Here is a 26,572-nt window from a genome sequence, read left to right as displayed (position 1 = left end):
CCTTCCAATGAATAGTCAGGGTTTTGTTTCCCTTAATATTGACTGGTTGGATCTCATTACTGTCCAAGGGACTCTCAGGAGTCTTCTCCAGCACCACAGTGCAAAAGCACCAATTCTTTGGCGCTCCACCTTCTTTACAGTCCAACTCTCACATCCGTACATGACCACTGGGAAAACCATAGCCTTGACTATACAGACATTTGTCAGCAGAGTATTGTCTCTGCTTTCCAACACACTGTCTAGGTTTATCATAGCTTTCCTCCCAAGAAGCAAATGTAGTCTGATTCCAGGGCTACAGTCACCATACACAGTGATTTTAGAGCCCAAGAAGAAAGCCTGCTTCCACCTCTTCTCCCTCTATTTGCCATGAAGTGGTGGTACTGGGTGCCCTGATCCTCGTTTGCTTTTGCTTTTTAACGTTTAGCTTTAAGCCAGCTCTTTCACCCTCATCAAGAGGCTCTTTAGTTCCTCTTTGCTTTCTGCCATTAGAGTGGTACCATCCACATATCTGAGTTTGTTGTTGTTTCTCCCACTTATCTTGATTCCAGCTTGTAACTCATCCAGCCTGGCATTTCCCTTGATGTACTCAGCATATAGATTAAGCAAACTGGGTGACAGCAGACAGCCCCGTCGTATTCCTTTCTCAATTTTGAACCAATTGGTTGTTCCATACAGGGTTCTAACTGTCACTTCTTAACCCACATACAGGTTTCTCAGGAGACAGGTAAGATAGTCTGGTATTCCCATCTCTCTAAGAGCTTTCCACAGTTTATTGTGATCCACACCATCAAAGGCTTTGGCATAGTCAATGAAACAGAGGTCCATGTTTTTCTGGAATTCCCTAACTGTCTCTATGATCCAGCAAATGTTGGCAATTTGATCTCTGGTTCCTCTTCCTTTTCTAAATCCAGTTTGGACGTCTGGAAGTTCTTGGTTTGCATAATGCTGAAGCCTAGCATGCAAGTTTTTAAGCATGACCTTACTAGTATGGGAGATGAGTGCAATTGTCTGATGGTTAGCACACTCTTTAGTACCACCCTCTTGGGAATTGGGATAAGGATTGACCTTGTCCAGTCCTGTGTCCACTGCTCAGTCTTCCAGATTTGCTGACATATTGAATGCAACACCTTGATGGCATCATCCTTTAGGGTTTTGAATAGTTCTACTGGAATTCTGTCACATCCACTAGCTTTATTAACAGCAGTGCTTCCTAAGGCCCACTTGACTTTGCTCTCAGAATGTCTGGCTCTGGGTGGCTGACCACACCACCATAGCCATAGGCCTTTTTTATACAGTTCTTCCATGTATTCTTTCCCTCTCTTCTTGATCTCTTCAGCATCTACTAGGGCTTTACTGTTCATGTCCTTTATAGTGCCCATCTTTAGGCAAAATGTTCCCTTAATAGCTCCAATTTTCCTGAAGAGATCTCTAGTTTTTCCCCTTCTGTTGTTTTATTCTCGTTTTATACCTCGTTCACTGAAGAAGGCCTTCTTGTCTCTCCAAGCTCTTCTTTGGAAATCTGCTTTTCGTTTGATGTAACTTTCACTTTCTCCCTTGCTTTTCACTTCTCTTCTTTCTTTAACTGTTTGTAAGGGCTTCTCAGATAACCACTTTGCCTTCTTGTTTTTCTTTTTCTTTGGGATGGTTTTGTTCACTGCCTCCTGTACAATGTTACAGGCCTCTATCCACCGTTCTTCAGGCACACTGAAGAATTAACCCCTTGAATCTATTCATTACCTCCACTGCATATTCATAGGAATTTGATTTAAGTTGTACATGGCTGCCCTAGTAGTTTTCCCTGCTTTCTTTAGTTTAAGCATTAATTTTGCTATAAGACGCTGATGATCTGAGCCACAGTTAGCTCCAGGTCTTGTTTTTGCTGACTGTATATGCTTCTCCATCTTTGGCTACAAAGAATGTAATCAATTTGATTTCAGTATTGGCCATTTGGTGATGTCCACGCGTAAAGTCATCTCTTGGATTGTTGAAAAAGGTTACTTGCTATAACTGATGCTTTCTCTTTGCAGAATTCAGTTAGCCTTTGCCCTGCTTCATTTTTGTCCTCCAAGGCCAAACTTGCCTGTTACTCCAGATATCTCTTGACTTCCTACTTTTGTATTCCAATCCCCAATGATGAATAGAACATCTTTTGGGGTGTTAGTTCTAGGAGGTCTTCTAGGTCTTCATAGAACTGATCAACTTCAGCTTCTTCAGCATTTGTGGTAGGGGCATAGACTTGGATTACTGTGATGTTGAATGGCTTGTGATGTTGAAATGAAAAGAGATCATTCTGCAATTTTTGAGGCTGCACCCAAGTACTACATTTCTGACTCTTTTGTTAATTTATGGAGGCGATTTCATTTCTTCTATGGGACTCTTGACCACAGTAGTAGACATAAGGTTCATCTGAATTAAATTTGCCCATTCCTGTCCATTTTAGTTTACTGATTCCTAAAGATGTCTGTGTTTATTCTTACCATCTCCTGCTTGACCACATTCAATGTTCCTTGACTCATGGACCTAAAATTCCAGGTTCCTATGCAACACTGTTCTTTGCAGCATCAGATTTTACTTTTATCACCAGACACATCCACAACTGAGCATCATTTCCACTTTGGCCCAGCCACTTCATTCTTTCTGGAGCTGTTAGTAGCTCTCCTCCATTCTTCCCCAGCACCGTATTGGACACATTCAGACCTGGAGGATTCATCTTTGGTGTCCTATCTTTTTGTCCTTTTATACGACTCATGAGGCTCTCACAGCAAGTATACCGGGATGGTTTGCCATTCCCTCCTCTACTGGATCATGTTTCATCAGAACTCTCTGCTATGACCCATCCATCTTGGGTGGCCATACATGGCATGGTGGTACATGGCATCTTACATAATGCGTCAATCTAAATATACATGTGTAGGCTAAATTAGTATATTAAGTGTTAGTAGGCACTTTACAGTTTCCTGTAAATCACTAAAAGTGATCAAAACACTTGTTATGGGTCATCTCATTTGGAAATGGAGAATCTGAGGATTGCATTATCTATGTTAAAAAGGGAACCCTCTTACACTGTTGGTGGGAATGCAAACTAGTACAGCCACTATGGAGAACAGTGTGGAGATTCCTTAAAAAACTGGAAATAGAACTGCCATACGACCCAGCAATCCCACTGCTGGGCATACACACTGAGGAAACCAGAATTAAAAGAGACACGTGTACCCCAATGTTCATCGCAGCACTGTTTATAATAACCAGGACATGGAAGCAACCTAGATGTCCATCAGCAGATGAATGGATAAGAAAGCTGTGGTACATATACACAATGGAGTATTACTCAGCCATTAAAAAGAATATATTTGAATCAGTTCTAATGAGGTGGATGAAACTGGAGCCGATTATACAGAGTGAAGTAAGCCAGAAAGAAAAACACCAATACAGTATACTAACGCATATATATGGAATTTAGAAAGATGGTAATGAGGTGGGGAGGAGCCAAGATGGCGGAGGAGTAGGACGGGGAGAACACTTTCTCCCCCACAAATTCATCAAAAGAGCATTTAAACGTCGAGTAAATTCCACAAAACAACTTCTGAATGCCGGCAGAGGACATCAGGCACCCAGAAAAGCAACCCAACTCTTCGAAAGGAGGTAGGAAAAAATATTAAAAACAAAAAAAGAGAGACAAAAGAGGGAGGGACGGAGTTCCGTCCCGGGAAGGGAATCTTAAAAAGAGAGAAGTTTCCAAACATCAGGAAACCTTCTCACTGCCGAATCTGTGCCGAGCTTTGGAAGCACAGAGGGTAACATAACAGGGAGAAAAAATAAATAAACAATTTAAAACTCGCAGACTGCGAGCCCTACAGTAACTCCCCCAGCAGAGAAGCAGCGCAGACGCCTGCATCCGCCATTAGCAAGCGGGGGCTGGGCAGGGAGGTGTGGCGCGGGCTGCATCACTGAGAGTAAGAATCTGGCCTGAATACCCTGAGCGCTATCTGAGCGAAATAATTTGGGCTAGCAAACCAGACTGTGGGATACCTACCACGCGAAAAGCCAGCCCTAACCTAAGACCGCCAGGCCCGCGCACGAAACAAAGGACTGAACAGAGATAGCCGGCTGCAGACCTTCCCCCTCCGGTGACAGGCAGCCAGAGCCGGAAGGGGGCAATCGCAGCCCCAGAGAGACATTATCTATAAAATTGTAAGCAGGCTTCTTTGCTAACTAAAACTTCTTGGGGGTCTGGGCGGTCAACATCTGCCTGAGAAGGTGCGCCGGTTTTACATCCAGATAACCGAGTGGCGGGGAGGCGATAAGTCGCAGCATTGGCGCTCGCCTGGGAAGAGCAAATTGGCGCTCGGACCTGGGAAGAGCACAAAACGCAGGCCCAACTGAGTCTGCGCCTCTGAGGACTACCCGAGTGCCTGAACCTGAGCGGCTTGGACCTGGGAGGTGCATGCAGCCCAGGGCCAGCCTCGGATTGTTCCCGGCGGAACAACCTAGAGTCCGAGCAGTGTGGACAGGGAGGCTAAACGCGCCGTGAGCGGGGGCAGACCCAGGGTGGCTGAGGCACTGCGAGCCCACGCCAGTGTTATTTGTTTGCAGCATCCCTCCCTCCCTCCCCACAGCGCGACTGAACAAGTAAGCCTAAAAAAAAAAAAAAAAAGTGTCCTCCACCGTGCCCTTTGAGTCAGGGCGGAAACCAGATACTGAAGAGACTAGCAAACAGAAGAAGATATAACAGAGGGAAACACCTTGGAAGCTACAGGCAATAGATCAAAACCCTGTGGTTACTACGGACTACATAGGAAGGGGCCTATAGATCTTGAGAAATATAAATCTGACCAAGGAACTAGCCAAAAATGAACTGAACCCACAACACCCACAAAAAAAAAAAACAAAAAAGTCCTAGATATATTTTTATTATTTTTACGATCATTCTTTCTTTCTTTTTTTTTTTAATTAAAAAAAAAAAAATTTAAGTCCTCTATTGTTCCTTTAATTTTCACTTTTATAACCTATTACTTTGCAAAAAAAAAAAAAAAGGAAAAAAAAAAAGACCCTATTTTTTTCTTCTTCAGCAAACTTCATATATATATATTTTATAATTTTTTGACCTTGGTTTTTTTTTTGTTGTTGTTTTTGTTTTTTTCTTCTTTTCTTTAACATTGTATTTTTGAAATTCCAAACTCTACTCTAGATTTTTAATTTTCGCTTTTTGGTATATGTTATCAATTTTGTACCTATAGTTTTTTTTTATATAATTTCTGTGACTTTTTTTTTTTTTCTTCTTCTTCTCTGTTTCTTTCTCTTCTTCTTTTATATAACATTGTATATATGAAATTCCAAACTTTACTCTAGATTTTTAATTTATGCTTTTTGGTATTTGATATCAATTTTGTACCTGTATTTTCTTTATAATTTTTGTGACATTGTTCGTATTTGTTTGTTTGTTTTCTCTCTTTATTTTTCTTCTTTTCTTTTTTTTTTTTTTAACATTGTATTTTTGAAATTCCAAACTCTACTCTAGATTTTTAATTTTTGCTTTCTGGTATTAGTTATCAATTTTGTACCTGTACTTTCTTTATAATTTTCGCGACCTTGTTTGTTTTTGTTTGTTCGTTTTCTCTCTCTTTCTTTTCCTTCTTCTTTTCTTTAACATTGTATTTTTGAAATTCCAAACTCTACTCTAGATTTTTAATTTTCGGTTTCTGGTATTAGTTATCAATTTTGTACCTGTACTTTCTTTATAATTTTCGCGACCTTGTTTGTTTTTGTTTGTTCGTTCTTTCTCTCTTTCTTTTCCTTCTTCTTTTCTTTAACGTCGTATTTTTGAAATTCCAAACTCTACTCTAGATTTTTAATTTTTGCTTTTATGTATTTGTTACCAATTTTGTACCTTTAAGGACCCAATCTTCAGGACCCATTTTTCACTAGGGAGTGAGATTACTGGCTTGACTGCTCTCTCTCCCTTTGGACCCTCCTTTTTCTCCACCAGGTCGCCTGTGTCTCCTCCCTAACCCCTCTCTACTCTACCCAACTCTGTGAATTTCTGTGTGTTCCAGACGGTGGAGAACACTTAGGGAACTGATTACTGGCTGGATCTGTCTCCCTCCTTTTCATTCCCCCCTTTTATCCTTCTGGCCACCTCTGTTACCTTCCTCCTTCTTCTCTTCTCTGTATAACCCCGTGAACATCTCTGAGTGGTCCAGTTGTGGAGTGCACATAAGGAAGTGACAACTGGCTAGCCCACTCTCTCCACTATTGATTCACCTCATCTCATCTGGGTCACCTCTAACTCCCTCCTCCCTCTTCTCTTCTCCATGTAACCCTGTGAACCTCTCTGAGTGACCCTCACTGTAGAGAAACTTATCATCTTTAATGTAGATGTTTTATCAATGGTGTTGTATAGAAGGAGAAGTTTTGAAACTACTGTAAAAATAAGACCGATAATCGGAAGCAGGAGACTTAAGTCCAAACCCTGACTCCAGGGAACTCCTGACTCCAAGGAACATTCATTGACAGGAGCTCATCAAATGCCTCCATACCGACACTGAAACCAAGCACCACACAAGGGCCAATAAGTTCCAGGGCAAGACATACCAAGCAAATTCTCCAGCAACAAAGGAACACAGCCCTGAGCTTCAAGATACAGGCTGCCCAAAGTCACCCCAAAACTATAGACATCTCATAACTCATTACTGGACATTTCATTGCACTCCAGAGAGAAGAAATACAGCTCCACCCACCAGAACACCGACACAAGCTTCCCTAACCAGGAAACCTTGACAAGCCACCTGTACAAACCCACACACAGTGAGGAAACGCCACAATAAAGAGAACTCCACAAACTGCCAGAATACAGACAGGACACCCCAAACTCAGCAATTTAAACAAGATGAAGAGACAGAGGAATACTCAGCAGATAAAGGAACAGGATAAATGCCCACCAAACCAAACAAAAGAGGAAGAGATAGGGAATCTACCTGATAAACAATTCCGAATAATGATAGTGAAATTGATCCAAAATCTTGAAACTAAAATGGAATCACAGATAAATAGCCTGGAGACAAGGATTGAGAAGATGCAAGAAAGGTTTAACAAGGACCTAGAAGAAATAAAAAAGAGTCAATATATAATGAATAATGCAATAAGTGAAATTAAAAACACTCTGGAGGCAACAAATAGTAGAATAACAGAGACAGAAGACAGGATTAGTGAATTAGAAGATAGAATGGTAGAAATAAATGAATCAGAGAGGATAAAAGAAAAACGAATTAAAAGAAATGAGGACAATCTCAGAGACCTCCAGGACAATATTAAACGCTACAACATTCGAATCATAGGGGTTCCAGAAGAAGAAGACAAAAAGAAAGACCATGAGAAAATACTTGAGGAGATAATAGTGGAAAACTTCCCTAAAATGGGGAAGGAAATAATCACCCAAGTCCAAGAAACCCAGAGAGTACCAAACAGGATAAACCCAAGGAGAAACACCCCAAGACACATATTAATCAAATTAACAAAGATCAAACACAAAGAACAAATATTAAAAGCAGCAAGGGAAAAACAACAAATAACACACAAGGGAATTCCCATAAGGATAACAGCTGATCTTTCAATAGAAACTCTTCAAGCCAGGAGGGAATGGCAAGACATACTTAAAATGATGAAAGAAAATAACCTACAGCCCAGATTATTGTACCCAGCAAGGATCTCATTCAAGTATGAAGGAGAAATCAAAAGCTTTTCAGACAAGCAAAAGCTGAGAGAATTCTGCACCACCAAACCAGCTCTCCAACAAATACTAAAGGATATTCTCTAGACAGGAAACACAAAAACGGTGTATAAACTCTAACCCAAAACAATAAAGTAAATGGCAACGGGAACATACTTATCAGTAATTACCTTAAATGTAAATGGGTTGAATGCCCCAACCAAAAGACAAAGACTGGCTGAATGGATACAAAAACAAGACCCCTGCATATGTTGTCTACAAGAGACCCACCTCAAAACAGGGGACACATACAGACTGAAAGTGAAGGGCTGGAAAAAGATTTTCCATGCAAATAGGGACCAAAAGAAAGCAGGAGTAGCAATACTCATATCAGATAAAATAGACTTTAAAACAAAGGCTGTGAAAAGAGACAAAGAAGGTCACTACATAATGATCAAAGGATCAATCCAAGAAGAAGATATAACAATTATAAATATATATGCACCCAACACGGGAGCACCACAGTACGTAAGACAAATGCTAACAAGTATGAAAGGAGAAATTAACAATAACACAATAATAGTGGGAGACTTTAATACCCCACTTACACCTATGGATAGATCAACTAAACAGAAAATTAACAAGGAAACACAAACTTTAAACGATACAATAGACCAGTTAGACCTAATTGATATCTATAGGTCATTTCATCCCAAAACAATGAATTTCACCTTTTTCTCAAGCGCACATGGAACCTTCTCCAGGATAGATCACATGCTGGGCCATAAAGCTAGCCTTGGTAAATTCAAAAAAATAGAAATCATTCCAAGCATTTTTTCTGACCACAATGCAGTAAGATTAGATCTCAATTACAGGAGAAAAACTATTAAAAATTCCAACATATGGAGGCTGAACAACACGCTGCTGAATAACCAACAAATCACAGAAGAAATCAAAAAAGAAATCAAAATTTGCATAGAAACGAATGAAAATGAAAACACAACAACCCAAAACCTGTGGGACACGGTAAAAGAAGTCCTAAGGGGAAAGTTCATAGCAATACAGGCACACCTCAAGAAACAAGAAAAAAGTCAAATAAATAACCTAACTCTACACCTAAAGCAACTAGAAAAGGAAGAAATGAAGAACCCCAGGGTTAGTAGAAGGAAAGAAATCTTAAAAATTAGAGCAAAAATAAATGCAAAAGAAACAAAAGAGACCATAGCAAAAATCAACAAAACTAAAAGCTGGTTCTTTGAAAGGATAAATAAAATTGACAAACCATTAGCCAGACTCATCAAGAAACAAAGGGAGAAAAATCAAATCAACAAAATTAGAAACGAAAATGGAGAGATCACAACAGACAACACAGAAATACAAAGGATCATAAGAGACTACTATCAACAATTATATGCCAATAAAATGGACAACGTGGAAGAAATGGACAAATTCTTAGAAAAGTACAACTTTCCAAAACTGGACCAGGAAGAAATAGAAAATCTTAACAGACCCATCACAAGCATGGAAATTGAAACTGTAATCAAAAATCTTCCAGCAAACAAAAGCCCAGGTCCAGACGGCTTCACAGCTGAATTCTACCAAAAATTTAGAGAAGAGCTGACACCTATCCTGCTCAAACTCTTCCAGAAAATTGCAGAGGAAGGTAAACTTCCAAACTCATTCTATGAGGCCACCATCACCCTAATACCAAAACCTGACAAAGATCCCACAAAAAAAGAAAACTACAGGCCAATATCACTGATGAACATAGATGCAAAAATCCTTAACAAAATTCTAGCAATCAGAATCCAACAACACATTAAAAAGATCATACACCATGATCAAGTGGGCTTTATCCCAGGGATGCAAGGATTCTTCAATATCCGCAAATCAATCAATGTAATACACCACATTAACAAATTGAAAAATAAAAACCATATGATTATCTCAATAGATGCAGAGAAAGCCTTTGACAAAATTCAACATCCATTTATGATAAAAACTCTCCAGAAAGCAGGAATAGAAGGAACATACCTCAACATAATAAAAGCTATATATGACAAACCCACAGCAAACATTATCCTCAATGGTGAAAAATTGAAAGCATTTCCTCTAAAGTCAGGAACAAGACAAGGGTGCCCACTTTCACCATTACTATTCAACATAGTTTTGGAAGTTTTGGCCACAGCAATCAGAGCAGAAAAAGAAATAAAAGGAATCCAAATTGGAAAAGAAGAAGTAAAACTCTCACTATTTGCAGATGACATGATCCTCTACATAGAAAACCCTAAAGAATCCACCAGAAAATTACTAGAAATAATCAATGACTACAGTAAAGTTGCAGGATATAAAATCAACACACAGAAATCCCTTGCATTCCTATACACTAATAATGAGAAAACAGAAAGAGAAATTAAGGAAACAATTCCATTCACCATTGCAACGGAAAGAATAAAATACTTAGGAATATATCTACCTAAAGAAACTAAAGACCTATATATAGAAAACTATAAAACACTGGTGAAAGAAATCAAAGAGGACACTAATAGATGGAGAAATATACCATGTTCATGGATTGGAAGAATCAATATAGTGAAAATGAGTATACTACCCAAAGCAATTTATAGATTCAACGCAATCCCTATCAAGCTACCAACAGTATTCTTCACAGAGCTAGAACAAATAATTTCACAATTTGTATGGAAATACAAAAAACCTCGAATAGCCAAAGCGATCTTGAGAAAGAAGAATGGAACTGGAGGAATCAACCTACCTGACTTCAGGCTCTACTACAAAGCCACAGTTATCAAGACAGTATGGTACTGGCACAAAGACAGAAATATAGGTCAATGGAACAAAATAGAAAGCCCAGAGATAAATCCACGCACATATGGACACCTTATCTTCGACAAAGGAGGCAAGAATATACAATGGATTAAAGACAATCTCTTTAACAAGTGGTGCTGGGAAATCTGGTCAACCACTTGTAAAAGAATGAAACTGGACCACTTTCTAACACCATACACAAAAATAAACTCAAAATGGATTAAAGATCTAAACATAAGACCAGAAACTATAAAACTCCTAGAGGAGAACATAGGCAAAACACTCTCCGACATACATCACAGCAGGATCCTCTATGACCCACCTCCCAGAATATTGGAAATAAAAGCAAAAATAAACAAATGGGACCTAATTAACCTTAAAAGCTTCTGCACATCAAAGGAAACTATTAGCAAGGTGAAAAGACAGCCTTCAGAATGGGAGAAAATAATAGCAAATGAAGCAACCGACAAACAACTAATCTCAAAAATATACAAGCAACTCCTACAGCTCAACTCCAGAAAAATAAACGACCCAATCAAAAAATGGGCCAAAGAACTAAATAGACATTTCTCCAAAAAAGACATACAGATGGCTAACAAACACATGAAAAGATGCTCAACATCACTCATTATCAGAGAAATGCAAATCAAAACCACTATGAGGTACCATTTCACACCAGTCAGAATGGCTGCGATCCAAAAGTCTACAAATAATAAATGCTGGAGAGGGTGTGGAGAAAAGGGAACCCTTTTACACTGTTGGTGGGAATGCAAACTAGTACAGCCACTATGGAGAACAGTGTGGAGATTCCTTAAAAAACTGGAAATAGAACTGCCTTATGATCCAGCAACCCCACTGCTGGGCATACACACTGAGGAAACCAGAAGGGAAAGAGACACGTGTACCCCAATGTTCATCGCAGCACTGTTTATAATAGCCAAGACATGGAAGCAACCTAGATGTCCATCAGCAGATGAATGGATAAGAAAGCTGTGGTACATATACACAATGGAGTATTACTCAGCCATTAAAAAGAATACATTTGAATCAGTTCTAATGAGGTGGATGAAACTGGAGCCTATTATACAGAGTGAAGTAAGCCAGAAGGAAAAACATAAATACAGTATACTAACGCATATATATGGAATTTAGAAAGATGGTAACAATAACCCGGTGTACGAGACAGCAAAAGAGACACTGATGTATAGAACAGTCTTATGGACTCTGTGGGAGAGGGAGAGGGTGGGAAGATTTGGGAGAATGGCAATGAAACATGTAAAATATCATGTAGGAAACGAGTTGCCAGTCCAGGTTCGATGCATGATGCTGGATGCTTGGGGCTGGTGCACTGGGACGGCCCAGAGGGATGGTATGGGGAGGGAGGAGGGAGGAGGGTTCGGGATGGGGAACACATGTATACCTGTGGCGGATTCATTTTGATATTTGGCAAAACTAATACAATTATGTAAAGTTTAAAAATAAAATAAAATTAGAGAAAAAAAAAAAAAGAAAGATGGTAATGATAACCCTGTATACGAGACAGCAAAAGAGACAAAGATGTATGGAACAGTCTTTTGGACTCTGTGGGAGAGGGAGGGGGAGATGATTTGGGAGAATGGCATTGAAACATGTATAATATCATATAAGACATGAATCGCCAGTCCAGGTTTGATGCAGGATACAGGATGCTTGGGGCTGGTGCACTGGGATGACCCAGAGGGATGGTATGGGGAGGGAGGTGGGAGGGGGGTTCAGGATTGGGAACACTTGTACAGCCATGGCGGATTCATGTTGATGTATGGCAAAACCAATACAATATTGTAAAGTAATTAGCCTCTAATTAAAATAAATAAATTTAAAAATTAAAAAAATGAATGAATGCGTAAATATTTATTAATTAGTAACACTAGGAATACTTTATTCACTAATGCATTGAGCAAAAATTAAGCTACTATATGCAAATTAGTTAACCAGAAACAAAAATGCTTTGATATTTAAATATAGGACAGAAATGGTATGGACCTAACAGAAGCAGAAGATATTAAGAAAAGGTGGCAAGAACAAGCAGAAGAACTATACGAAAAAAGATCTTAATGACCCAGATAATGACAATGGTATGATCACTCACCTAGAACTAGACATCCTGGAGTGCAAAGTCAAGTGGGCCTTAGGAAGCATCACTACAAACAAAACTAGTGGAGGTGATGAAATTCCAGCTGAGCTCTTTCAAATCCTAAAAGATGATGCTGTGAACATGCCACACTCAATATGCCAGCAAATTTGGAAAACTCAGCAGTGGCCACAGAACTGGAAAAGGTCAGTTTTCATTCCAATCCCAAAGAAAGGCAAATACCAAAGAATGTTCAAACTACCGCACAATTGCACTCATCTCACACGCTAGCAAAGTAATGCTCAAAATTCTCCAAGCTAGCCTTCAACAGTATGTGAACTGAGAACTTCCAGGTGTTCAAACTGGACTTAGAAAAGGCAGAGGAATCAGAGATCAAATTGCCAACATCTGTTGGATCATAGAAAAAGCAAAAGAGTTCCAGAAAAACATCTACTTCAGCTTTATTGACTATGCCAAAACCTTTGGGAGTCACAACAAACTGTGGAAAATTCTTAAAGAGATGGGACTACCAGAGTACCTTACTTTTCTCTTGAGAAATCTGCATGCAGGTCAAGAAGCAACAGTTAGAATGGGACATGGAACAACGGACTGGCTCCAAATTGGGAAAGGAGTATGTCAAGGCTGTATATTGTCACCCTATTTATTTAACTTATATGCAGAGTACATCAGGAGAAATGCCAAGTGGAATGAAGCACAAGATAGAATGTAGATGGCTGGGAGAAATATCAATAACCTCAGATATGCAGATGACACCACCCTGGTGTGCTGCAGTCCATGGGGTTGCGAAGAGTCGGACATGACTGAGCAACTGAACTGGACTGGACTGCACAGATATTTAAAGTCTACTTACCAGTGACATTTGCTGCGTGTCGTTCAGTCACTAAGTGGTGTCTGACTCTTTTGCTACCCCATGGACTGTAGCCCACCAGGCTTCTCTGTCCATGGGATTTCCCAGGCAAGAATACTGGAGTGGGCTGTCATTTCCTTCTCCAGAGTATCTTCCCAATCCAGTATCAAACCTGCAGCTCCTGCATTTCAAGTAGATTTTTTTTACTGCTGAGTCACTAGAGAAATATTTTCATTAACATTTTACTAAGAAAAATTTCAAGCATGCAGAAAAGTGAAAAAAATTATATAACAATCTCCAATATAGTCTCTAATGCATCTAGATTCAGAATTCTCCCAAAATTGCTTTATGTATGTATTTAATTTTTGATGAACCATTTGAAAGAAAATGGTTATAACATTTCACCCTCCTTAAGCCTTCAGCATGCATTGACAAATATTAAAACATCCTCTCACACAACTATACAACTACCATCACTCCTAACAAAAATAACAAATCCTCAAAAATATACATTTCCTGTCCACATTTGGGTTTCCACAGTTGTTTAAAATATGTGTTTTTACCATTTTTTTTTACAATAAAAGAGGATCTAGTGGAAAAACATACAGTACACTTGAGTCTCTTAAGTCCCCTCTCCTACCCTTCGTTCTTTTTTCCCCAGCTTGACTGAGGTGTAGTTAATAAATAATAATTTATGTATTTGAGGTATACAATGTTATTTGATATATGTATACATTATTAAATTATCACCACAATCAAGCTAATTAACATACCTGTCATCTCACCTAGCTAAGCATGTGAGTGTATGTGTGTGTGAGATGAGAACACTTTAGATCTACTGTCTTAGCAAATTCAAGTATGCTATACACTATTACTCCCTCTAGGTACCATACTGTACATTGGTCCCCAGAATTTCTTCATCTTATAACTGAAGACTTGCGCCTTTGGACCAACATCTTACCATTTTTCCCACCCATGGTCTGGAAGCCACCAGTTTACTGTCTACTTCTGTGAGCTCAACTTTTCTGATTCCACATATAAGTAAGATTATGCAGCATTTGTCTTCCTGAGTCTGGCTTATTTCACTCAGTATAATATAATCTAGGTTCATCTACATTGTCATAAATGACAGAATTGTCTTGTGTGTGTGTCTGAATGATACTTAGCGTGTGTGTATACACAAGCTACATTCTCCTCATTCATTCATGCTTTGATCAACAGATTGTTTCTATATCTTGGCTCTTGTGAATAATATAAATATCTCTTCAATATACTGATTTGATTTCCTAGGAATATGCGCCCAGAAGTGCGATAGCTGGATCATGTGGTAATTCTTTTAATTTTTGGAGGGAACCCCACACTGTTTTCCATAATGATTGTACTAATTTACATTCTCACCAGCCGTGTACAAAGGTTCCCCTTTCTCCACATCCTTATCAACACTTGCTACCTCTCTCTCTTTTATTTTGTAATAACAACCGTGTTAGAACATGTCAGGTGATATCCCTTTGTGATTTTGGTTTGCATTCCCAGATGATTAGTGATGTTGAACACATTTTCATGTAACTGTTAGCTGTTTGGATGTCTTCTTTGTCTATTCACGTCCTCTTCCCATTTTTAATTGAATTGCTTGGTTTTTTGACTTGTATGAGTTCCTTATTATTATCAACCCCTTATCAGATATGTGGTTTGCAAATATTCTCTCTCATTCTGTAGGTTGACTTTTCATTTTGTTGATCATTTCTTTTGCTGAGCAGAAGTCTTTGGCTTCATGTAGTCCCACTTGTTTATGTTTTGCTTTTAAAAACCAAGTCATGGGACTTCCCTGGTGGTCCGGTGGGTAAGAATCTGCCTTGCAGTACAGGGGATGCAGGTTTGATCCCTGGTCTGGGAACTAAGACCCCGCATGCTGTGGAGCAACTAAGCTTGAGCTCCACAAGTGCACCACAGTGAAAGATCCTGCAAGTAAACAAATAAAAATTGAAAAAAAAAATAAAATCAAACACAAGTCAGTTGTCATATAGAAAGTCCCATGTTGTGGATTATCTGATTGTCTCCTCATGAAGTTATTTACCTGATATTTCTTGTAAAATGGAATTTAGATATTAGAGTTTCACTAAATTCAGCTTAACTATGTTGTCAGTGTATTGAACATTACATCATGATAAGAGTATAGAGTGGTGAGTTGTCCTAACATCTCTGATGGAATTGGATTCCCTGATTAAGGTTGTAATCCCAGGTTTGTGATTAAGGAGTAATTTACAGAGTGATACTTTGGTATCTTGCAAAAACCCTATTCCTCATTCATTTTTCACTTAACGGATTTAGAATCTGTTGATAATTTTTGCCTGAATCAATTATTTCTTTAAGAGTTGTGGAATAAAACGTACACTGCTGATTACCTTCTTCAGTGATCAACTTCCAATTTTCTCCAAGTATTTTCTTTATCTTAAATGTGCTCTTTGACATGTAAAAGATTGAAAGTTCAAAATTTTCAGTGTTGTAGTTCATTGTAGTGGAAGAGTGCTCATTTTCCATTTCCATTTGTCTTTTCAGCAAAACGGAAATTCAAATTTTTACAGGCCAATTGTGGAATCCTTTGAGGAAGCACCTCTTCATGTTATGGTTTTCACTTACTTGGGATATGGAATCGGAACGCTATTTGGCTATCTCAGGGACTTTCTGAGGAACTCGGGAATAGAAAAATGCAACGCAGCCGTGGAGAGAGAAGAACAAAAGGTGCGCATGAGCAGCTCCCTGAGTCTTTGTCAATGTCAATTCTTCTCTGAAGTGTGCTCGTAAGTGATAATGCATGTACGGATCCCGAAAAGAGTGATATGCTCAGCAACCACTCAAGGCAAATTCTATTGCCCTGAACCCCATAAAAGCCCCCAAAGTTACCCATGTATTCATGGACTTATTTTCTTTACAATATTTATTGAGCAATTACTAGATGCCAGGCTAAACTAAAGGTTTCCTTGTACATTATCACAAATATAATTTTTAAAACAATCCCATGAGATAGATTTCAAAATAGCATTTTAAAGGTAAAAAATCAAAATCGGAAAGTGAGGGAATGAGTGGGACTGTATTCTGATCTCCTAGTTGTGAGCTGAGTATTATTTATATTCTATACTGGACTAGGAAAGTGTTTTTGAGTGACATGAGGTCAGGGTTTCATCTAGATCAGAGTTTCTCAACTGTGGCACTATCGACATTTCGAACTGGGTAATTCTTTGATGTGGGAAGCATTGCAGGATTTTTAACAGCATCCCTGACCTTGACCTACTAGATTCAATTAGAACTCTCCCACATACTTGTGACAATAAAAAATATCTCCAGACATTGCCAAATGCCTTACAAAGTGGAATATCACCCTCAGTGTAGACCCACTGATCTGGATACTTTCAATAGTGAATGTATAAATGTCTACATCATCTCCTTTTCACATAGAGCTAACAGGACAACTTGGAAAATATTCAGAAATCTGTGAAGAGCCTGTGTCCTTTTACCATGTTTTCCAACATTGGTTCAAATGATATACGATGCCATGAATCTCTTTTTCCCTAAAACTTGCTTTAAAATATACAATTGTGGCCACAGATTATTCCACACGATGGAGCCTTGACCATATCTAAGTAAAGCATCGTTGACACATGTAATAGGAGAATCTCGAATCCTATAACTTACTGACCAGTACCCATAGTAAGCTAAGCTCTTATTATAGCAACATAACCATGAACAGGTCATGTAGAACACTTATCTTGGAATTACCAAATTGGAATTAAGTTAAGCATACCTTCAAGGGAAAATCAGGCCCAGTTTGACTGTTGAACTCTCTCTTACCTTAGCAAAGACTAAGTCGTATGTTCTACTCCAAATGCATGTGTACTATGTCACTTCAGTCGTGTCGGACTCTGCGACCCCATGGACTGTTGCTAGCCAGGCTCCTCTGTCCATGGGGTTCTCCAGGCAAGAATACTGGAGTGGGTTGCCATGTCCTCCTCCAAGGGACCTTCCTGACCCAGGAATCGAACCCAAATCTCATGTCTCCTGCATTGGCAGGTGGGTTCTTTACCACTAATGCCACCTGGGAAGTCCCTATACCAAGTAATGGGGACTAATAGAGAAGAAAATATAGGTCCTTCCAGCAGAGAATTTGAAGTCTGGTATGCAAAAAAAGACTCATGAGCAAAACAAATGATAAAAAGTGATGATGGGGAGGAAGTTGATATGGAAAACAGGGATCTGTGTCCTGTGCTTCTCTTAGGAAGTTAGGAAGGCATTATGCTGGGCCTGAGTGGTGAGCAGGTATTTGCCTATTGAGCAAGGTACAAAGGAAGACAGTCTGTAAGAGGGCTGCTTGTGTCAAGCAAGTCAGATTCGTTTGGAGTGTGTATTTTGTGCCAGGCACTGTACAACAGTCTGGAAATATAGGAATAACTGAGGCAGATAATGGCTGTAGAGAGCTAACCACAAAAGAAGCAATTGCAGTGGAATTTGATAAGAGGAACCATAGAGGTAAGTAGATGACATCAAGGAGGCAAAGAATAGAAGCATTTAACCTGGACTTGGTGTTCAGTGAAGCCTGCTGGGGGGAAGAGAAACTTAAATTGACATCTAAAGACTGAAGAGTAAGTAATAAGGCAACGAGTGTGGCAAGATGAGCTGGAAGGAGTTTTCAAGGAAAGGAAATATGGTGTGAAGTGGCCCAGAGATAAGAGAATACATTGAACATGTAAGGAACCAAGGAATTCTAATGATCAGAATGTTGTGAGAGTGGGATTACGTGGGGAGAAAGATTGCTTGAGAGGCAAGCAGAGATCTTACTACAAGGGGTTTTTATAAGCCACAGACATTTGTTATAAGAACAATGGGAAGGCATTGAAGGATTTCAGGCGGAGGAATGCAGATTTGCAGATTAGAAAGATCGTGTTCACTGCAATGCGAAAAATGGATTGCAGGAGGACAACACAGGGACCAAAAAAAAGAGAAAAAAATCCAATTAAAAGGTTGAGGCAGAGTTCAGGTTGATAAAAAATCTAGATGATACCTTGGGCTGGGCCCAGGTTAGTGATAGGCCATGAGAGACAGGCCAAGAGATGCTTAAGGGTTGGAATTAGGACTACCCCACCAGAAAAAAGAATGAAATCATTCCATTCACAGTAGCATGCATGGACCTAAAATCTATCATAGTAAGTGAAGTAAGTTGGACAAATATCATAATGTAATTTATATGTGGAATTATGTAATGTACATAATGTAATTTATGTGTAGAATTATGTAATGTACATAATGTAATTTATATGTAGAATCTAAACAAACAATACAAATGAACTTATTTACAAACAGAAATGGATTCACAGACATAAAAAACAAATTTATGGTTACCAAAGGGGAAATGGAGAGTGGAGGGATAGCAGAGGAGTTTGGGATTATCAGATATACACTATTGTATATAAACTAGATAAACGACAAGGACCTACTCCATAGCGCGGGGAAGTATTAATATAGTCAACATCTTGTAATAATCTATAATGGAAAAAATCTGAAAAAGAATATTTATCTAACACGACTGACGTGACTTAGCAGCAGCAGCAGCAGCAGCAGATAGATATATCTATTCTGTATAACTGGATTACTTTGCTATAAACCTGAAACTAACACAACATTGTAAATCAACTGTACTTCAATTTAAAAAAAAAAAAAAAGAGGTAGAGTTAGGAATGATTGATTTGACTTGGGGAATTACAGAGATGTACAAATCAAAGTCCACACTTGGTCTACGACTTGGGCAACTGGATGTAAAGAAGGCAATATCATATATTGAGATGGGAAATTGAGAAGGAAGATGGAGGTGGAGGGGAACATGATCAATTCACTTTGAAACAAGCTGAGTTAAAAGAATTGACAGCTGGATAGAGAGGTCTAGACCTCAGAGAAAAGTCTGAGATGGATATTGTAGCATCTTCAGTATATCTGGAGCATACTGAATTAATCAAAACCATAGGAGTGGATGTGATCTCCCAGGGAAGGTCTATGGAAGAGAAAAAGACAAAGGGTGTGAAGAGGACAGAGAACTTTAGAGAATGTTATAAGTGGCAGAGATGGAATTCCAACTCAAGACTAGAAGCAATGCGACAATAAAAATCCGTATAATAGTCTAGGAAGAAGATAATATGTGCTTGAGTTGGGGAAGAGGCAAGATGGAATGAAGAAAAGCAAGCTGGTTATAAAGATATTTAGGGGGTATAACCAACAAGTCTTGGTTGCTGAGTATATGGAAAATAAGACAGAGGAGGAAACCAGGATAATCTCACATTTCTTCTTTGGTCAGATACAAGAACAGCAGTGGCACACCCGTCACTTGGGGACTGAATTAGTAATACTAAGTGAAAAGATTAAAAAAAAAAAAAAAAGGCAAAATCTCCCTCCAAAAGAGCCCTAAAAAAATCTCAGACCCAGAGCACCTGCTATCTCAACAGACTTGATTAATAATCAAGACACTAAGGAGGAAAAAAGACAACCCAGACAGATACAAGGTTTCAATATTTTGCTTCAATTCTTCTTTTAATCCTTTAAAGGCAACTTTAGAGTTGAATTGCAATGTATTAAAAGTACATTTTAATTGCAATGTATTAAAAGTACTAGCTATAGTACTTTCTCAGTGATGTCAAGGCCCAACTTTGCTAAATCCAGAATAGGATGTCAGAAAATACAATTAAAGGAATATCAAGCATTGTCAGGGATTTTAAAAACTCAAGTATGGCTGCATGTCTCAATCCCTGTGGCCCCTGCTTGTATAAGACTTATCAGTTGCGATACTGTGTTTCCGTTAGACTCAGGCAGTCCCAGAGCCCTACAAGTAAAGCCCAGATATTTCTGGTTCATCCCCAGAGATTTTTACTCCCACATATAACAAAAACGGTTCAGGAATTTGTAACTAGAAAATGTGGACATAAATCTCCAAATGTTTGCATGAATTAAAGCTTGCTCATTCTTATCCATACTTGGCATTCTGAAACAACAGCAGGATGGGCCCAGTGTGACTTTCTCCTGAGTGTTTTGAAGGATGGGGTTCATGAAGGTCACTGGGTGTGAGGCATGGTTTTGTCCAAAGCAAACAGACGGCCCAGTGCTGGGCTTCCTGTTTGGATCTGGGTGGGTCCAAAATGAGAGAGTTTCCCTGGGAACCCAACATATTAGCCAGCAGCTTGTGGGGTGGGAACACTTTAGTCCCTTCATTCTCTTCTCAGTTAACAACCAAAATGATCTTTTTAAACCTTTTTAAGTCAGTTCACATGGGCATCTCTGGCCGAAGGCCTTTAATGCTTTCCTTTGTCGCTCAGAGTAAGAGCCAGAACTGGTCAAGGTGCTACAGAACCGCCCCCTTGATGAGCCCTGTCCCTGTTCCACAAGGACCTTCTTCCTCTTCCTCAAACACAGCCCCTCACACCTACCACAAGGATTTCTCACTCGCCTTTCCCTCTGCTCAGAATGATCCTTCTTCCCTCAGATACCAGCACAGCTCACCCCCTCACTTTCTTCATTAAATCCATCTGGACATCACCAGCTTTAAAGGCAGCAGGAGTCACCAGCAGTGGTATCCCTAGACTCCCCAACCAGGCTTGGTTCCAAATACCTTCTGGCTGCTTCTCAAAAGCAAATGCACCCTCACAAGACAGGCATATTTTCCATGATTGCATCTAGCTTTGGGGAAAAACTCCAAAATCAAAGTTTGAGAAATAGTTTGTAAAATATGACCATGAGTAAAATCAGATTATAACTACCCATGGAGAGTTTTCAGGTCAACACTTATTTTGTGATTGTTGTTTAGTTGTTTTGTTTTTGTTTAGTCTCTAGGTCCTGTCTGACTCTTTTACAACCCCCCATGGACTGTAACCTATCAGGCTCATCTGTCCGCAGGATTTCCCAAGCAAGGATTCTAGAGTGGGTTGCCTTTTCCTTCTCCAGGGGATCTTCCCAAACCAGGGGTCAAACCTGCATCTCCGGTGCTGGCAGGTGGATTCTTTACCACTGAGCCACCTGCGAAGCCCCAGCGTTTATTTGGATATATATAAATATCCAAATATCCAAACACCCACAGGCATGAAATTTCTGACATGTCATTAAAATGTTAGTCAAATCATTTTGTTTTAGTTCTTTCACAGTATAGACTTTTCTGCTTCCCTTAGCAAGAAGGAATCTGCAATAATAGGTTTTTAACAAGAATAGTAGCAAGGTTGATGGATCTTGATAAAGTAGAGCTTTGCTAGCATCTATCAGTTAGTACTAAGCCCATGTGTGGAATGAGTGGGTTATGACTAGCCTCTTCCTGTGTCTTTTTCCCCTTTCCTTTTTATTATGGGAATAGCTGCAAAAGCTACGTTCATCTTTCCTTTCTCTTTCGTGCACTTACTTACACAGATGCTCATTTGCACTCACCCTCTCCCTTCCTTAAGGTATGTTCATAACATACATTTGTTGTGTGACTGTCTTTTTTATTTTTTCAAGAAATTGTACGCTGAAGATCTTTACCTGCCAGAAGAGGATTACCTTCATTGTTTTTAATAGCTACATGATGGTATTGTACAGTAAGGTTATATGATTATTTATTTTTATTATTGAAAATAATGCTTCAGTGAGCATCCTATGCATTTATTCAAGGATAATGCATAGAAATGACTTTCCAGGCCCAAGAAATAAATATTTTCACTTCCAAAATATTGGCAAATTGCCTTTAAAAAAGATTACATAGCATGTCTCTAGTAGTATGCAAGAGTGCTTGCTTTCTTGCCAGCACTTGATACATTGATATTATCAAAATATTTCTCATTTTTGCCAATTTGATAAGGGAGCTTTTTTTTTTTAATGTTCTTGTGTTTTTCTGCATTTCCCTGGTTAATAATGAGACTGAGCTTTTCATATGATTATTTCTCATGTATGCTTACTCTTCTTGTATTTCCTATTGATATCATTTGCTCGTAATTTTATTAAATTATTTTTCTTATTGATTGAGGGAAGCTCTTTCTGTATATCCTTTATCAATAATTTGCCTCTTAAATCTGTTTTAATTATTTTTTCAATTCTGTTTCCAGGCTTTTAACTTTCTGTGCTATATTTAACCACACGTATATTTTTAATTTTTAAATCACATGTATCAAACACCTCCTTAATGTTTTCTTTGTTGTTGGTTTTGCTATTTTTTGCTGTCCTTTCTCTTTGTGAAGGGGGAGTAGTTTAGGAAGGCTGTTTTCATCTTGTAAGAAAGATAAAAATTTTTCCTCTAGTTTCATTCAGTACTTTTATAATTTGGAGTAGTTATTCATTTAATCTACAAACTCATCTAGGATTTAATTCCATGTGCTCTGTGAAGTAGGACTATTTTTTTTATTGAAGTACAATTGTTTTACAGATTTGTGCCAAACCCTACTATATAGTGAAGTGACTCAGCTATATATATATATATGTGTGTGTGTGTGTGTGTATGTATATATATACAATCTTTCTTTAATCTTCTTCTCCATTATGGTTTATCACAGAACATTGATAGTGGTTCCCTGTGCTATACATTAGGACCTTGCTGTTGATTCATCCTAAATGTAATAGTTTGTATCTACTAAGCCCAGTCTCTCTCCCGACCCCCACATCCCAACAACCACAAGCCTGTTCTCTATGTCTGTGAGTCTGCTTCTGTATTACAGATAGGTTCGTTTGTCCCATACTCTAGATTCCACATATGAGTGATATCATATGGTATTTGTCTTTCTCTTTCTGATTGGCTTCACTTGGTATGATCATCTCCGGCTGCAGCTGTGTTGCTGCAGATGGCATTGTTTTGTTCTTCCTTACGGTTGAGTAATATTTCATTGCGTGTACACGTATTCACACCTTTGTTCACTCATCTGTGGATGGACGTTTAGATGATTTCCATGTTGCTGCTATAAAAGAGTGCATGTATCTTTTTGAATTGCAGTTTGTCTGGATATATTCCCAGGAGTGCGATTGCTGGATCATATGGTATTTCTATTTTTAGTTTTCTGAGGCATCTCCATACTGTTTTCCACAATGGCTGTACCAATTTATATTCCCACCAACAATGTAGGAGGATTCCCTTTTCTCTGCACCCTCTTCAGGATTTGTTATGTGTAGATCTTTTAATGATGGCTATGCATTGGAGAAGGAAATGGCAACCCACTCCAGTGTTCTTGCCTGGAAAATCCCAGGGATGGGGGAGCCTGGTGGGTTGCCGACTACAGGGCTGCACAGAGTCGGACATGACTGAAGTGACTTAGCAGCAGCAGCAGCATTCTGACTGGTGTGAGGTGGTACCTCATTGTAGTTTTGATTTGCATTTCCCTCATAACTAGCGATGTTGAGCATCTTTTCACATGCCTGTGGGCCATCTGTATTTCTCCTTTGGAGAAATGTCCACTAAGGGCTTCTGCCCGTTTTTCAATTTAGTTGTTTGTTTTGTTGTTGTTATTTAGTTGTGTGGGCTGTTTTTATCCTTTAGAGATTAAGCCTTTGTCTGTTACATCATTTGCAAATATTTTCTCCCATGTCATATAGCTTGCCTTTTCATTTAGCTATTGTTTTTTAATGGTTTCCTGTGCTGTGAAAAGCCTGTAAATTTAATTACATACCATTTGTTTATATTTTTATTGCTATTGCCTTGGGAGACTGACCTAAGAAAACACTGGTATGATTTATGCCAGAGAACATTTTGCCTAGGCTTGCTTCTAGGAATTTCAAGGTGTCATGTCTTATGTTAAGCCCTTTTGAGTGTAGTGTAAGAGCATGCGCTAACATCACTGTCCACCTTTCCCGTTACCTTTCCCAGAACACGCAGCTGTCCACCTTTCCGGGCACCACTTGCTGAAGAGTTTTCCCATTTTATATTCTGCCTCCTTTGTTGAAGGTTAACTGACTGTAGATGGGTGGGTTTATTTTCCGGCTCTCTATTCTGTTTCATTGATATCTATGCACATTTGCATAGCAATACCACCCTACTTTGCTTACTGCGGTTAGTTGTATCTGAAGCCTAGAAGAGTTATGAAGGGGACTACTTTTTCAAGGGATTTTTAAATTGTCTCAGTATCAGTAATTGAATAGTTCAATTACTTTTACCCACTGACATGAAATATCGGCCAACATGTTGATTTTTTAGGTGAATTTACAAGTTTTCAAGTAGTTTGTAAAGATTTTCTCTATATACACCTTAGAATTAGCTTTTCATGTATTGAATTTTTAAGAAGGAACTGTTGCTGCTTTAATTGGTAATGTATTAAATCTATGTTTTGACTTTGGAAAATTTGACATCTTAATAATAATATAATATTTTTCTTTTTATTCTTTGCATTCAAAAAGGTGGTATGTCTCTCCTTTTATTTAGATATTATGTCCTCAAATAAAATTTTATTTATTTTTAATTTTTATGTATTTTTTATTTAATTTTTTTAGCTTTTCTTATTCTAAAGTCATCATTTTCTCTTATTATTGTTATTTGGGTACAATTTTTTGATTATGGTACTAATTAAATAGTACTTTTCCCCATCTTCGATTCTAATTAGTTATTGATGGCATACAGGAAAACTATTGCTATTTTCATATTTTAAGTTCAAAAACTCTCACCTTAATGAATTCTCTTTTTAGTTGTCACAGCTTCTCAGATAGTTGTATTGGAATTTCATGTGTGTCATAGAAAACTGTATATTGTCTTTTGATCTATTGTAAAAAACTTGTTAATTATGCTATTTTTTGTTTGTTTGTTTTAATTTATTTATTTTAATTGGAGGCTAATTACTTTACAGTATTGTATTGGTTTTGCCATACATTGACATGAATCAGCCACGGGTGTACATGTGTCCCCCATCCTGAACCCCCTCCCCCCTCCCTCCCCATCCCATCCCTCAGGGTCGTCCCAGTGCACCAGCTTTGAGTGCCCTGTTTCATGCATCAAACCTGGACTGGCGATCTGTTTCACATATGGTAATATACATGTTTCAGTGCTATTCTCTCAAGTCATCCCACCCTGGCCTTCTCCCACAGAGTCCAAAAGTCTGTTCTTTACATCTGTGTCTCTTTTGCTGTCTCGCATATGGGGTCATCATTACCATCTTTCTAAATTCCATATATATGCTTTAATATACTGTATTGGTGCTTTTCTTTCTGACTTCCTTAACTCTGTATAATCGGCTTCAGTTTCATCTACCTCATTAGAACTGATTCAACTGCATTCTTTTTAATAGCTGAGTAATAATAGCTGTATATGTACCACAGTTTTCTCATCCATTCGTCTGCTGATGGACATCTAGGTTGCTTTCATGTCCTGGCTATTATAAGCAGTGTTGCGATGAATATTGGGGTACACGTGTCTCTTTCAATTCTGGTTTCCCCAGTGTGTATGCCCAGCAGTGGGATTGCTGGGTCTTATGGCAGTTCTATTTCCAGTTTTTTAAGGAATCTCCATACTGTTCTCTATAATGGCTGTACTAGTTTGCATTCCCACCAACAGGGTAAGAGGGTTCCCTTTTCTCCACACCTTCTCCAGCATTTACTGTTTATAGACTTTTTATAGTTTATTTTTATATTTATATTAATATAATATAATTTTATTAATTAAATAAATAATATAAACATTTATAGTCTATTGTTTATAGAGTTTTTAGAAAACCTTTTTGCCCTCACCACAATCGGTAGTTTCCCTAACAGGGAGTGAACCTGGGCCCTCAGGAATAAGAGCAGGGAGTCCTAACCGCTGGAGCACCAGAGAATTCCCTGTTGTGGAGTCCTAGGTGCTGGAGCACCAGAGAACTTCCTGATTTTCTTTTTTAAATATCTACTTTTTTGTCATTTCACAGGGCTTTTAGACGTGTGGTAGAACACAGCCAAGCACTGAATGTACCATCTTTTTTCAACCTCTCTCTAATTTCTTAATAAGAAAAATCAGATTTTGCCCTTCTTACTTTGTGTTTCTCGTACTTCAGTGAATTGTCTATAATAAAATTACCCTTCCCAACAAAAAAGGAAAACATAAACATATTTTATTATTTTTCTGAGC

At 38.6% G+C, this 26,572-nt stretch overlaps 1 protein-coding gene across 3 annotated transcripts in view; it reads left to right on the top strand.

Moving 5' to 3' along the window:
- Window positions 1–26,572, top strand: part of SPTLC3 (serine palmitoyltransferase long chain base subunit 3) — a 156,746-nt gene that overhangs the window by 30,244 nt on the left and 99,930 nt on the right. For all 3 annotated transcript variants that reach the window (XM_086335035.1, XM_086335036.1, XM_086335037.1), the window contains exon 2: window positions 16,066–16,248. In XM_086335035.1, coding sequence (XP_086191161.1) covers window positions 16,066–16,248 — 183 coding nt within the window. The remainder of the gene's footprint in view (window positions 1–16,065; window positions 16,249–26,572) is intronic.

The sequence above is a fragment of the Bos grunniens genome, chromosome 13 (genome assembly GCF_055505025.1).
Source record: "Bos grunniens cultivar Pamir isolate PY7600 chromosome 13, Bosgru_T2T1.0, whole genome shotgun sequence".
NCBI lineage: Eukaryota > Metazoa > Chordata > Mammalia > Artiodactyla > Bovidae > Bos > Bos grunniens.
This window is presented reverse-complemented; position numbering and strand designations above follow the sequence as displayed.